At 42.6% G+C, this 14,690-nt stretch overlaps 1 protein-coding gene across 1 annotated transcript; it reads right to left on the bottom strand.

Moving 5' to 3' along the window:
- Positions 1-7,392: 7,392 nt before the first annotated feature.
- Positions 7,393-14,680, bottom strand: ercc3 (excision repair cross-complementation group 3). The gene is made up of 15 exons (XM_023805643.1): positions 14,451-14,680; positions 13,480-13,682; positions 12,728-12,964; positions 12,565-12,614; positions 12,278-12,413; positions 11,973-12,140; positions 11,617-11,821; positions 10,919-11,233; positions 10,649-10,833; positions 10,274-10,476; positions 10,091-10,187; positions 9,184-9,301; positions 8,967-9,085; positions 8,520-8,669; positions 7,393-8,289 (listed from the first exon to the last, which is right to left on the bottom strand). Exons 1-15 carry the CDS (start codon positions 14,476-14,478, stop codon positions 8,152-8,154), a joined length of 2,352 nt encoding a protein of 783 aa, XP_023661411.1. The 5' UTR covers positions 14,479-14,680; the 3' UTR covers positions 7,393-8,151.
- Between the last annotated feature and the right edge of the window lie 10 nt (positions 14,681-14,690).

Below are 14,690 nucleotides of genomic sequence, written 5' to 3'. Positions count from 1 at the left end.
AAATAGAGCAAATAAAGCAACAAGGTAATAAATAGTCTGAGAAATTCTTGATATGATAAATTATACTATACGTGAGAAGACATTATAAACTTAATAAAAATCCAATGAATTGTATTGTGTGTAATATTATATTGTAACCAAGAGGTGGCAGCAAAAGTGCACTAAACTGCATTCCCTAGCGCTAAAATCTATTAGGGTGATTCTCACCAAACCATGGTGAGATATGGTTTCGAAAATTTCAAATACGAGGTACAGTGGAATACGCTTATAGTGATCACGTCTGGCTGGGTGAAATTGATCGCTATTATCGGATGATCGTTATAACCGATTTTTTCCATTTGTAGTTTCGCCGGGTTACCAGCATACGGGTTATCACAAGGCTATTAAGGTATGCTTATCAAAGTAGAGTATGTTGTCATAGCCTATATAAAAAGACCCAACAAGAAATCTGTAAGAGAATTATTTAAACCATATTTGTACAGTAATGATTCTGTCCCAAGGTTTTTGATCCATACTTGCGGTTGATCACTATAACAGTAATTAATATAAGCGGGTTCCACTGTGTACAAGTATTTGTAAGGGTAAATTTTAAATGTTTTTTAACATTTCCAAAAACAAGTCCTTAAAAATCTCATTACCACAACAGTCTGAAAACATCAAGACCATTAAGAAAGCCAATGCATTTTCACATTTTTGGAATTTTCTTATTAACATTTATGCAAATTAACAGTCATGCTGAGTTACTTGAAGCTCAGAAATAATGTTTATTTTTAAATTAACATTTTTATTTTATTTAGACTATCTGTCATTACCACAACATCTTCTGGAATCTACAACATAGTATTTTTTGTATTTCACTAAAACTTGATATGTTGATTTTTGAAATAATCACAGGATGTCAAATCCAGATAAAAAAAGATATGGTTTCTCCAGTACCGCTGGCAATTAGAATTGTCACGTCCCTCCGTCCAGCCCTCTCATGTGCCACGCCCACCTCGTTACCCTTGTGTGCATCCCGATTGTGATCAGCTGTTTCCTGTCATTTCGGCTTGTCTTTTGTATTTCAGTCCGCGTTCAAGTCTGTTTCCCCAGTTCTTTCATAGACGTTTTCACTGTGTTGTGCTCTGCCAGCAATAAAACCCCTTGTTTTGGATCTCCGTGTGCCTGGCCCTGCTTCCCCGCTTCCTGTTCGCTCGCCTTGCGCACGGTCATCACAAGAATCTTCTGATTTTGTTTTTGAACTTTTGTCCCATAGTGTGAAGCCCCCCTAAAATAGGCCTATCGATGCTCCTGGCCACCATCTTAAGTGCTGCAAAGAATAAATCTTTCAGAAATTGCTCCATGCCATAAACCGTTAGTGACAAATACTCCCTTAAACCAGGGAGAAGAATATTTAGCATAAAATTTTCACATGTACTTTAATTACTTATATTAGTATTTCTTATAATAGTGATTGAATGCCACCCTGTAGTATTACACTCTCAGAAAAAGGGGTAAAAATGTGCACATTTGCTTGTCACTGGGGCTGTTCCCTCAAGGGTCCGCCAGTTGTACCCTTAGCTGTACTGAAATTGTACCTTTTAAGGTACAGAAATGGACTCTGAGGAACACTTCTTACCATTGATGGTACATTAATGCTGTTTATACCTTTGGGATGTTCCTCAGGGTCCATTTCTATACCTTAAAATTACAAGGGTGCAGCCCCAGTAACAAGCAAATTATTTTTTTACCCTTTTTTCTGAGAGGGTAGTTACTCCTTATAATTATGTTATGACGGAGACCGTCACTTTTTTGTAAATAGGTTACCACCTTCGGGTTCCACATTGCAGTGAGTTGAATTATGAATTATGAGGTGTAGTATCATGCTTTGTGAGATATCATGATATCATGATATCATGAAATTTCACATGAAGCTATTTTAAATTTCTGAAATTTCTCCCTTAGAGAGCCCAGCCACCCTGCGGAGGAAACCCATTTCGGCTGCTTGTATTCGCAACCTCGCTCTTTCGGTCACTATCCACAGCTCATGACCATACTATAGGTGAGGGTAGTAATGTAGATCGACTGGTAAATCGAGAGCTTTGCCTTTTGGCTCAGCTCCTTCTTCACCACGACAGACCGATGCAGCGCCCGCATCACTGCTGACGCCGCACCGATCCGCCTGTCGATCTCCCGTTCCATCCTTCCCTCACTCGTGAACAAGCCCCCGAAATACTTAAACTCCTCCACCCTTTTCTGGCTGAGAACCATGGTCTCGGATTTGGAGGTGCTGATTTTCATCCCAGCCGCTTCACACTCGGCTGCGAACTGTCCAAGTGAGAGCCGAAGGTCTGATGAGGCCAACAGAACCACATCATCTGCAAAAAACAGAGACCTACTCCTGAGGTCACCAAACCGGACACCCTCAACGCCCTGGCTGTGTCTAGAAATTCTGTCCATGAAAATTATGAACCAAATCAGTGACAAAGGGCAGCCCTGGCGGAGTCCAACCCTCACCGGACACGAGTCCGACTTACTGCTGACAATGCAGACCAAAGTCTGACACTGGTTGTACAGGGACCGAACAGCCCTTATAAGGAAGCCCGGCACCCCATACTCTCGGAGCACCCCCCACAGGACTCCCCGAGGGACACGGTCGAATGCCTTCTCCAAGTCCACAAAGCACATGTAGACTGGTTGGGCAAACTCCCACGCACCCTCCAAGACCCTGCCTTGAGTATAGAGTCGGTCCGCTGTTCCACAGCCAGGGCAAAAACCACACTGCTCCTCCTGAACCCAAGGTTTGACAATCCGACGGAGCCTCCTCTCCAGGACCCCTTTCTTATTTAAACCACAGATATTTAGTTTGATTTGCTCTTGATTGCAACAAGCTGAAAGAAGTCTCCAAAAATCCTAAAATGTCATCATGAAACATACAGGACACTCTTGCCACAGTTGATGTCAAGGTACATGCATCTACCATCAGAAAGAGACAGCACAAGTTTGATTTACATGGGAGGTGTGCAAGGGGGAAACCCTTGCTGTCAAAAAAAAATCAGGGCAAGACTGAAGTTTGCCAGAGACCCCCTAGACAAAGACCAGGACTTTTGGAACAATTTGCTTTGGACGGATCAATCTAAAATTAAATTATTTCGACACAGGAATATGACATGTTACCAAAGACAGATTTTGAGCAAAAGAACCTCATGCCAGCTGTGAAGCATGGGGGTGGAAATGTCTTGGTTTGGGGCTGTTTTACTGCAGCAGGACCTGGCCAGCTCACCATCATAGAATCTACTATGAAGTCTTCATCGTATCAGAGAGTGCTTGAGGACAATGTGAGATCATCTGTCCAGAGGTTGAAGCTGAAGTGGGGGTGGACCACGCAACATGACAATGACCCAAAACATTCCAGTAAATCTACCAAGAAAAGGCTTAGAAGAAGGAAAATGGAGATTTCTGGAACAGGCAAGTCAAAGCCCGGATCAGAATCTTATTGCAATGCTGTGGGGTGATTTGAAACGGGCCGTACATGCGAGACACCCTTCAAAAATCACACAGCTTAAGGGATTCTGCATTGGATCGTGGGGAAAACTTTCTGGCAGCAATTTCAGAGATTGATATATGGTTTCTTATTGAGGTTCAATAAGCCAAGGGGGGACATACTCGCTATTAGGGCATAGGGGGCCTAAGCTACTGTACAATAGAACATACTTACAAAGCTTATTTTTGTGTGCCAGCGCGGAAGTAGCAGTTGTGTTTGTGATTATTCATGGAATGTGAACATAAAACTTTACCTGTTTTATTATTATTATTGTTATTATTTTGTTTTAATGATCAAGCAGGCCAGTAAGAATAGCTGAGGGGGCTGGCTATGGGCTTTTGCTTTCGTCTGTCCTAAATGCTGCAATCCTCCAGCCCACACAGGTGCCGGTACCACAGCTAATCCACATGTTGACTGGTATCCTTCTGTATTGCTCTGAACTGAACTCATCTGTTTCTGGAAAAGGTCTCTTCCAAAAAATTGATGAAAACAAGACACAGTGCCAGTTGGGTCTAGAGTAACCCAAATAGATTTGGCAGGTCTGATTTTTAATGATAACTCTGGCGTATGAATAACATAAGTAGCAGAACAAATAGCAGTGGAAAAAATCAAGTGAATTTGCACATGAAGGACTTGAACTACGCAATACAGAAAAGGATGAAAATGGATACAGAACTAAAGGTAAAACAGAAAAAGAGTGATTTGGTGTTCAGTTAAACTGCAATAACATGAGAACATGTATCTTTAGAAGAAGCTGAAGTTCTGTTTGTGTGAAAGACATTCAGTGAATTAAATTAAAATTAAACTGTAAAATGTCAAACACAGCAATCTGAATTCTGTAATATTTAAAGGCATAGTGTCCTGGCTTACATTGTGTGCTGCTGAAACATTGCAATACATTTATATTTTCTTGGTTCAATCAGAATGAAAGGTCTTTTCTGGGGACAGTCTCCCACATGTTATCCAGCTCTATTCTCCAAATATGATCTATGATTTTCCAATGATGTATTCTCCACTTTACTAGCCAGCATAATGCATAATGCATCACATACTGTGCAAAACAAACTACTCCTGGTTGTGTGGGAATGTGGTTTCAGAATGTGCTTTAATGTCTAAATCATAATGTGATAATAATCATAACGTGTCATAATGTAAGCCTCTGTAATTACTCTGTTAGTCACATGGTGGCACTAAATAACCAATTTTAACAATTCAACTCATTTCTTAACCACATATTTTTCAGTAGGTGGCGCTCCTACCACTTCCGTTACTAACCTCGCCCATTGTTATCATGCATTTCATCTAACTGCAGCTGTAATATTGGCCAAGCCAGCCCCTAATTTTAACTGAGAGCATTTTTTTCTGTGTGGGGGAGACCATTAAAAATGACAATTTTTACATTTCTCATAAGGACTCAATTCACATTACAAGTTTTTGAAATGTACTTACTTTAGCAATGTGTTTAGCATGTTTAGCTTAATGCTCCCAGAATTCATTAGTTTACCTTTGCACTGGAAACAAGGTGGATCCAGTGGCACAGAAAACTTTTTCACAGTCAGCCTTGATGTTTCTAAGGACATGAAGCATGACCAGTCCTGACAGCTGTTGATTGGATGAAGTTTTTCCTCAGCCATATCTTGTTTTCGCATTGAAGAGAATGATCTCTCTTAAGAGCAAGCTGGGGCAAGTCAAAAACAGCTTGAGTATGCAGAATATTCAGATAGAGCCACATGTGAGTCATTAGCTGCCATATTCTTGCATTTTTTCAAATTAGTGTGTCCATGTGATTATTACCAACTAGCTGGTATGATGTGTACATATCCAGCAGAACTGAGTGGTCAGTTCTGATGATTACACAGTTTGCATCACAAGAGCCGTTTTGTTCATTGTAGAATAACAAATGCTCTGATGGGACCTTTCCCCCATAACAACCCTTCTTGTAGGCACAGCCTTAGTCAAAATGCTTGTATACACAGTGATGTTGCTCCAACAATGGCCTGCTGTAACCAGGGAAGCGCTACTGCAGACAGAAAGCCAACACTGACAGACTTAGGACTAGTTTCTTCCCTTTGCTGTCCATATACATAATGACTGTTGACAGCTAACACATTATATGCACTTTATACTACTGCCACACTGTTTAAGGCATTCCTCATTTTACATCTTTATGACATGCACTACCTTATGTATTCAGATATGTACATATGCTTTTGTATTTTGTCTTTTATTTCATTTTGTTATTTTTATCTTTTCGTATTTCTTCTTATTAGGTTTTTTTAAGCACAATCCAAGAAGCAGGTGAGAAAACATTTCCCTACACACACGTACAGTGTACGCTCATGCATGTGACTAATCAAACTGGAAACTAATGAAATACCTTAGCATTAGTTCATGCGATTAATGAGGCGTGTGGGAACTATTTTGGAGGAATAGCATCCTGTCCAAGGGACACACTGTCTTGTGGTCTGTGCTTCCTTGCGCTGTCTTGATGCTCACGGTTAAACCCAATGAATGGATGAGCATGACTCACTGTATAATTTGCCAAGCAGACACCTCATTTCTTGTCCCTGTCATTGCAGAGGCATTGAACATTATGCTGCATATGTTGAAACATGAACTAACCCTAGTCAGAACTTTTAGCCACGTCCCCACTTTGATTTCACACAACAGAACAATGAATTATCCACCCTTTGGCTAACCAGCACAGGTATGGATTGTATGTAGTCATAAGACTCAAAGGCTGGTAACAGACAGAAGAACTATCCTTGAAGCCGTGAATAAGGCTACGAGGCATTTGTACAGTTGAGCAGAGCATGAGGCTGACACTAAATAATTACATTGCACAGCTATTTGTGTTAGGAAAGCATGGATGTTGGCATGAATGGATGAAAGCATTTAAAATCCATTTGAGGCATCGGTCATTTGCTGCCTAAGCAGAGACATGTTAATCTGTGTGGAGACAGACCAGGTCCAACACCAACACCTCATGAGCGCACAGACTACAAAAGACTTCTGAAAGCAGTAGATTTAATGTCTTTTTTCCAGGTTTCTTTTTCCATTAACTAGAAAAGAGGGAGGCTTTTTTGGTTGTGTAAATATCTGCACTTGCTATGCTGTGGTATTGCAGCGGTCAGATGCAAAGTTGCCCGCTCTTATGTCTCTGCATATTCCAGGCAGATGACAAGTTTATTGGCAACTGTACATCACTACTTGGTATATCTTTAGACTTAATTGGTACTAATTTAAGGTGAGAAACAAGTGGTGTCAGATAACATCACTCTCAGGAAGAGTGATAATGAACAACAGCTTATTGTTAAAACAACTTGACTAATTTGTGATATGGTATAAACAGGATTCCTTACAGCAAGACAAGACAACCTTTGACATTTGTTGTTGTAATTATATGACTGTTCTTTAGGGAACCTTTTGATTACTTGTTGACAGCCTCACCTCTTCGCAGGTTGGTCATAACACCCCGGTTGTCCTCCAGCTGACACATAACATTATAGCAGCAAAGCAAACGAGCTACGGCTGCACTGAGGCTTTGCAATATTAAATTCTGTAATATTGGGAACAGTAGGAGTTAGGAGATGTGGGGGACTTAGGAAGCAGAGGGACATTTTCTTGTCTCTCTGTGGCCTACTGCAGGCGGGATGAATCAGGATATGAGGAAGATTAAGGAGGATTTGGAGGACGGCTCTGTGCCAGCGCTGCTTTGAAGACAGACGTCCCTTTCCATGCTGTTACCACATGGCAAGGGAGATCTATGGTGTGTTACCAGGGTTTGTGGAAACCACTGACTTTTACCTGGGCCTCTTCATTAAGCAGTGAATCAGTGAATTTTCCTTAGAAATGAGCCATCCAATATATACACAGCAAAACATAAAATTCAATTTAATATTTTACATGAATTCCCATTGCTGATATTGCAATGTACCCATTTGTGTAAACAGGTAACACACTGTTCTGTAGCTCTGCTCCAGAAAAACATCTCGTCAGCCACTTATGGGATCCCTTATTCCCCCCATCATAACTGCCCCAGGACCATGTTTGCCTGAGCAAGATTAGCTTGGTAAGAGACACCCCCCATCTAGACAACCCACTGAACGCAAGTATCAGAACCAAACTCACAGCTGTAACAAGCACACTGAGCAACACTGTATATACTGCATTGTAAGTACCGAAGCAGTGCTTAACGCAGCGTGTGCTTCTATAGTCGCTGGGGTGGGTGCACAGGACATTCTGCTGTTTAATGTTAATATTGTAATACTAACTTGCCCATGGGGCAAGTGATACGTTTATGCCAATGCAAACCACATTGAGCAGTAGAAAATTTACAATTAATTTCTACGTTCTAAACAGTCACATTTTTAAATAATGCCACATGAAAAGAAAAAATATATATGCCATGACACAGGGGAGAGGAGAGGCATGGTGTTGTATCCTGGATGAATCCTGGATGAATCCCTCATCTCCCACCATTAGCTTTGAGACAAATCCACCCTTAACTGTAGGTGGATTTGAGGGATGCATGTCATCCAATAATTAACTTCCCTACTGTGTCCTCGATTAAGGCTCCCCTGCACTGCTTTGTGGAGGAGTTTGTCTAAGCATCCGTTCAGCACGGTCTACTTCCTGAAGCGCTTGAACAGAGGGTGTATGTTCTTGTTGAAGGAGTTCTTGCTGCTGCGTGCGGAGTGGTACTCCATGTAGACTGTGTCATCTGCACCCGACATGGAGCTCATGGTGCCGGAGCGACGGGAGAACTGGAAGGGAGGCAGTCAGGGCGGCTTAGTGTCAGACAGACGCGCATCAGCAGCTGCAGAATAGCAGTTGCACATACCTACACGTCGACGACAAAAAAAGTCTCAAGTGTGTCAAATTTTCATTACCTCTATTGATTAGCTACTACAATGATTTCACGCCTGACCAGCTCAGCATCACATCCTTACGTTCACAGCATAAAACAAAATGGAATAAAGGTCACTCAGCATACCTGTGGTCTCCCGCTGGATTCACCTGCAACGACCTCTTCCTCAGCATCCAGGTCGGATGCGGCCAGAACCTTCTGCAAGAGCTGCTGCTGTTCCTCCTTGGTGGAAAACATGAGATCCTCCTCCTCCATACCTGCCATCTTTGTGATTACCTAGAAAACAGCAGAAGCAAAAGGGAGTAAACACTGTTCTTGAATACTGAGATACATACATTCATCTTATCCTGGAGATTCCGGACAGCACTGAACACAAGGCAGGGGTAGACTCTAGACAGCGCATACACACACCCCCACCTTCAACAACGGGCAATTTAAAGAGACCAATGAAATGAACTGCATGGGGAGAACAAGCAGACTCCAATAACAGCTGGGATCCAAAGCTTCATCCAACCAGGGACGGATGAAAGGGCCATTGTGCCATGTAAGTATTCTTGTATGTACTGAACCAACCTTGAAACTGTAGCCCTGGTCCACTAGAAACCTCTGTCTCTTGGTAGAATAGGACATTTCCTGCGTGTCTTGAGAGACCAGTGAGTAGAAGTAGGCGTTGTACTCTTCTGCCACCATACCTAAGAGGCACAGTGTCGGGTACAAACACAGCTATCAGCAAACGAACCATATGGAAGAAATAACAGAGCTGAGTGTGTCATTAGCACGGTTACTGTACCTTTCTTTGCACGAAGCACTCTGCCTAACCTCTGGGCCTCCTGTCTGCGTGATCCACCGTGCGATGAGATCTGTATCAGCACGTTCGCTTCAGGAAGGTCAAACGAAGTGTCTCCAACCTGACATGGAGATGAGGGTGTATGTTGATGCAGAAGACCTCTAGATGACCACCTTAACCTTCTCCTCAGGGCTTTAACATGGTGAAAGTAAAAGTGACTGGAACAGCCCTTGTAGACCAATAGGAGATTCTTGACGGGTGCCTTGATATCTTATTGTTTTTTTGTTTGTCACTGCACTGTGACATGCAAGCGCAGCAGTAGAATAAAATCCTGTAGCGCTTTGAGGGTCCGTGAAAACCACATATCAAAACACACAAATGAAGCAAACATTTTACACCCTTCATGAAGGATGTAACCAGCCATACTGCTTCCTATCAAAGTGAAAAGATATCCAAGATAACAAACTAACAAACAAATATTACCCGACAATATTCAGTATGCTACACAAATGACCAATTAAACACAAGAATGAATGGATAACAGCATAACAAAGTTTGTGTTACTGTGGCAGTAGATTCCTCACCAGATAAAATCATGTAAGTCTAGGCTACACACTAAGAAGGAAACCCTGCCAGCTGCTTCTAAAGGTTCACCACCCTGTGTGCAAACTACAGTGTCACTAAAGGGAAAAATTTCAACGATATGGTTCCATTTCCACAATCATAAATTCCTGTCACTTTTTACTTTCTGTGGCTAAACAAAGTCATCAGATCAGAACAGAAACATGACATGAATTTAACTTACTTAACTTGTTTATAGGTCTCTTGGTTAAATATTTGATATCACTGAAATTCACTGAAGGATATATGGGTCATGGCATTGCTTTGGGCAGGAAGATGAGGTAGTTACCTTGGAGATGAAGATAGTGTTGATCTTGGGATTGTGCTTGAAGTTCTGTAGAATCTGCATTCGCTCTCCCTGTGAGGTGGGTCCATAGATGTACGGCCTTGAGAAGTAACATGGTGTTTGGGTTAGAGATGACACTCTGGGGATGGAGTACTGGGTGGAAATAAAGCTCATCAGGAAACTTACTTGTTAAGCCGAATGGCATATTCCTTGAGGGCGAAGACGTTGTCGGCAAAGACGATGATCTTGTCGTTGCGGCGCTCATGGTAGCGGATGAGGAACTGGCAGGCGCGGAACTTGTTGGGGTTCATTGTGTACAGCAGGATCCGCTTCTTTGTCTTAATAGATACGTATTCCCGGTAAAATTCAGGGGACATTGGACACCACACCTGGGAGAAAAAGGAAGGGAGGAAATGAGGGGCTAACGACCAGCAGACAGAACGCAATACACTCAAGGAATGCCTGTTGTTAACTCTACTAAAAACGTCAAGTGTGTGTGCTTTATATCCCAGCTCTGGACTTTGAGTTATACTAAAACTAAGACCATCGCCTTGGACGCACTTCTGCACACTGGACTTTTGCAATGTAGCCATTGTTCTGCAGCTCCATCCAGTTGGCCTCATACAGCTTGGGGCCGATAAGGAAGTTAAGGTCCACGATCTTGTCGTCCTCTCGAACCAGTGTGGCAGTGAGGCCCAGCTTGCAGTGAGCCTGAACGATTGTCAGCACCCGCCGGAACATCCGGGCTGCAAGGAGATGCATGTTAGATGGGCCCTTAGAATGAGGCACGGGAATCCCGTGAAAGGCAACACAATGGGGACAAAGACCAACCTGGGATGGTGTGGACCTCGTCCAGGATGATGAGGCCCCACTCCTGGTTACGCATCCACTCCATGACCCGCTCTGCCTCCCAGGAGCGCTTAGTGGTGTGCCCCAGCATGGAGTAGGTACTGATAGCCACCGAACAGCCTATGGGTTTGTCCTTGGCGTCGGATGTAAAGCGGCATATCTGGCTGTCATCAATGGTGGACCACATCTTGAACTGTGCCTTCCACTGCTCCACCGACACTGAGGAATTTCCCAGGACGAGGCAGCGCTTCCGCACCGTGCAGGCCGCCGTTACCCCCACCAGGGACTTACCCGCACCTGAGAAGCACCCAAGACCAGCAGACTATTACTAACAATCACAGCATCGCTAAGCCAACAGTGTAAAAATGACACCAGAAACTCAAAAACTGCTAAAACGAACCATACAGACTTTTTACTAGCAAACGTATTTCAGAGTTATGGTAGATAAAACTACACCAACACATAAATAAATAATTCCTTCCTATATCTTCCAATAGATGAACATAGAATCTTACTAGAAATACTTTGACAACATCGTTAATGCTTTTTTAAAGCCTTTAAAGATGCTTACAATGTGTTAAATTGCAATAAAATCTATAAAAAATAAATAATAATCGTACAGTTTTGCAGCTCTACTGTTCTGCTGTCTCGCTGCCTGTCACTGGAGAGGGCTCACTCACCGCAAGGCAGTACGATGACCCCTGAGCGAGCTCTGCCGTTGCCAAACATCTTACGCAGACTCTTCTCCTGGTAGGGTCTCAGAACAGCTGTGGGCTTCAGGTCCATGTTAATGTCCGGGTTCACCGTGTCATTGCGAAAGTCATACTCCGCTAGGAGAGGGTACTCCAGCTGGATGCAGCGTTTCTGCAGCTCCTCAATCATCTCCTAAACGTGGCAGGAGAAGCAAAAGAATACAAAATGTAGAACAGGAGGAGGAAAAAAAAAAGAACGATAATCCAGCTCAAACCCACCTCTTTCGATTCACAAACTACCTCCATGTTCATATTTATTGACATCTTTTTTAGTAAAACTTCACCTGTCTAATCTCAAATGATACAGTTTGAGTCTCCTCTTCCTCCTCCTCTTCCTTGTCCATCTGCTCATAGTAGGTGAAGATATCCTCAGGCACCTCCGCACCCGAGCTTTGGCCCTCCGGCAGCTGGGAAGTGGAAGGACCTGCACCATCCCCAAGTGACTTTGAAATCTGGAATAAGTGGGGAAAAGTAATTCGTTACAATATCAAATTAGAGTGGGGTGTTAAATATCAGCACACATTGCAGCTGTACGAATGTCTCCGCTGCAGTGCACATTTCTCTACAGTGACGTCACTGACGTACGCACCGCAGACTTGTTTGAAATGACCTCCGTAATGAGCTCAGTTTCGCCCCCTTCTGCAGTACGAAGGCGACAATCTCGGATGACGTTGTCCTGCAGAAGGCGCTGTATCACGTCAGGAAACGTGCTCTCCACAAAGTACCTGTTACACGCAAAGAAACATTAGGCCTAGAATGTCAAGCACGTCTTGTTGTTGAAACAGTAGTAACAGACAAGCAAAAAAGTGAATTGTCCCACAGACTCTTCTCTCTCTAGTCTGAGAAACAATGTTGCCATTCCTATGAGAAACTTACCTATTATGCTTCAGGACAAGTTTCACCTTTCCATAGCTTACAGTGCATAGCTGAAGGGGAGAAAGATATGACCTAATATTAAAGAATATCTGGCATTAAAAAGCCTGTTTTTCTGGTGGAGAGTGTTTTTTGTCTCCCCACTAGTCCAGGAACATCCACTCACCTTGATGAACTGCACAATTCCATCAGGCACAGAGGTCTTGCTAAGCTTCTGCAGGTACTCAATGATATCACCAGTCTGCAGACCCACACTGACGGCGGCATACAGGGAATAGGCAGTCAGCTTGTACTCGTGGATATGCGTGGGGCGGCACACAGGCTCTGCAATCGCCACCAGGAAATCCTGGGCGTATTTGTAAACCGGTGAGAAGGCTTCCAAGAAGATGTGGCCGTCTGGAGCCTATAGGGCAGATAAGGGAAGCTTTAAATAATTTAGGAAAGAGTAGAGAATCTTACAGTAACCATAATTACACAGAAAAAAAAAACAATTTTACTTATTTCACAGTTCGGTATGTGGTTTTGCATGTTAGAACTTTGCCTGTGATGGGAAGGTTGTCAGTTCAAATCCTGTGGCTAGCAGTGATATCGCCACTGGACCCTTGGGCAAGACCCTTAATCCGAACAGGGACTGTCTGATCATGCTCCTCTATTTTACGTCAATTTGGACATACGAGTCTGCTAAATATTCAAATGTGACAGTTACATTTTACTCAATAAAATAATTTTCCAGATAGCACTTTTACCCCACTAAAGCACCTCTTTTAGACATTAATTACAATTGACTGGTATTTAACATGGTAGTCAAAACCATTTAGATCATTTATACCTGAGAGTATTAATGAAGGCAGCTGTGATTTTTAGGATTACGAGGAAACTAAAAAGTAACACACACCATAGTAGGTTCTTTTTACATACCACCCAGAGCGGACGAGAGCAATGGTCATTTTTTAGAAGCATCTGCAGGCGATAATCCTTGGCTCCATACTCGTCCAGCTTGGTGCTGGATTCATCTACTTGCTTCCCAGCAGCTGAAGGGACGGCCTCCTGGGATTCGCTGCCCATTGGCTCCTCCTCTTCCTCCTCATCTTCATAGGGGCGTTTCTTTGCCTTCTTCTTCTCTGTGAAGGTAAACATGTGAAGTCACTGTGTGCAAAAACGCACATAAATCCTCAGTCCAAACGCAGCAAAGTTGAGTAGTGCTCATCACCAGTGCTAAACATACTGGCTACAACAGTGTAATACCACAATTCGCATTAAATGTTATAAAACCTTGTCTTAAACTGCACAGAGTGAATAAGCACATGCTTATCCAACACAAAGAGAAAGCCCACTTACATTTGTGTAAAAGAAAAAGGCAGGTATGTGGGGAGAGGGTGTATAGAGCTCAGTCCGACACAAGAGTAGTTAATAAATTTAGATAAAAATACTTCAAACAGTTATACAGATAAATGTGCAAAAATGCTTTTTAAAAACTATTTTAAATACTGTGAACAATACCATAAAGGTTCACCCATGTGTAATGATATTCGCACATAACAAAGCGTAGATTTTTTAAAACATTTAACAGAATAAGAGACATATGTAATAACCATACATATCCTCACGGGAACTTCATTGAATTCATTTCCATGGTATACAAATGTCAAATCATATTACTGTAACCACTGCGCTAGGACTTAGGTCTTCAACACCGGTATGCGATGTACTATGCTGTATATGAAAATATGCAATTCGTTTTTAGCACTGTCATCAGATAATATGGTGAACAGATGATTCGTATGAAAAATAATCCAATAGAATAAACAATAAACGTTACACAACTGTTATTGCTAGGTACAAGTTCAGAGTTTCAGCTTGGTAACGTTAACCATCAAATGTGGTCTTACCCCGATCACCTTTGTCCTTTTTTACCATAATTTCAGATCAAATAAATTAATAAATATTAGGCAACGATACTCTGAAACTCCTCCACTAGACCCTACTTCTGTTGTAATGAAGCCACTAACTGGCAGCTACCATATTTCATGCGTAATAAACCGAGCGCGAGCAGCCCGAAACCTTCTGATGGAACAGAGCGTAGACCCGTCCGCGGACCCGGAAACTTCCACTGCGCATACTCCACACGT

The sequence above is a fragment of the Paramormyrops kingsleyae genome, chromosome 1, assembly GCF_048594095.1.
Source record: "Paramormyrops kingsleyae isolate MSU_618 chromosome 1, PKINGS_0.4, whole genome shotgun sequence".
In the NCBI taxonomy this organism is placed as follows: domain Eukaryota; kingdom Metazoa; phylum Chordata; class Actinopteri; order Osteoglossiformes; family Mormyridae; genus Paramormyrops; species Paramormyrops kingsleyae.
This window is presented reverse-complemented; position numbering and strand designations above follow the sequence as displayed.

Bases quoted from the DNA above. Each gene is read 5' to 3' on its own strand.
- ercc3 (XM_023805643.1), bottom strand. From the start codon at position 14,478: ATGGTAAAAAAGGACAAAGGTGATCGGG. The intron at 12,615-12,727 runs GTGAGTGGATGT...TCTCCCCTTCAG, and splicing joins GAATTGTGCAGTTCATCAAG to CTATGCACTGTAAGCTATGG. The intron at 10,477-10,648 runs GTGCGTCCAAGG...TTTTTCTCCCAG, and splicing joins CAAAAGTCCAGTGTGCAGAA to GTGTGGTGTCCAATGTCCCC.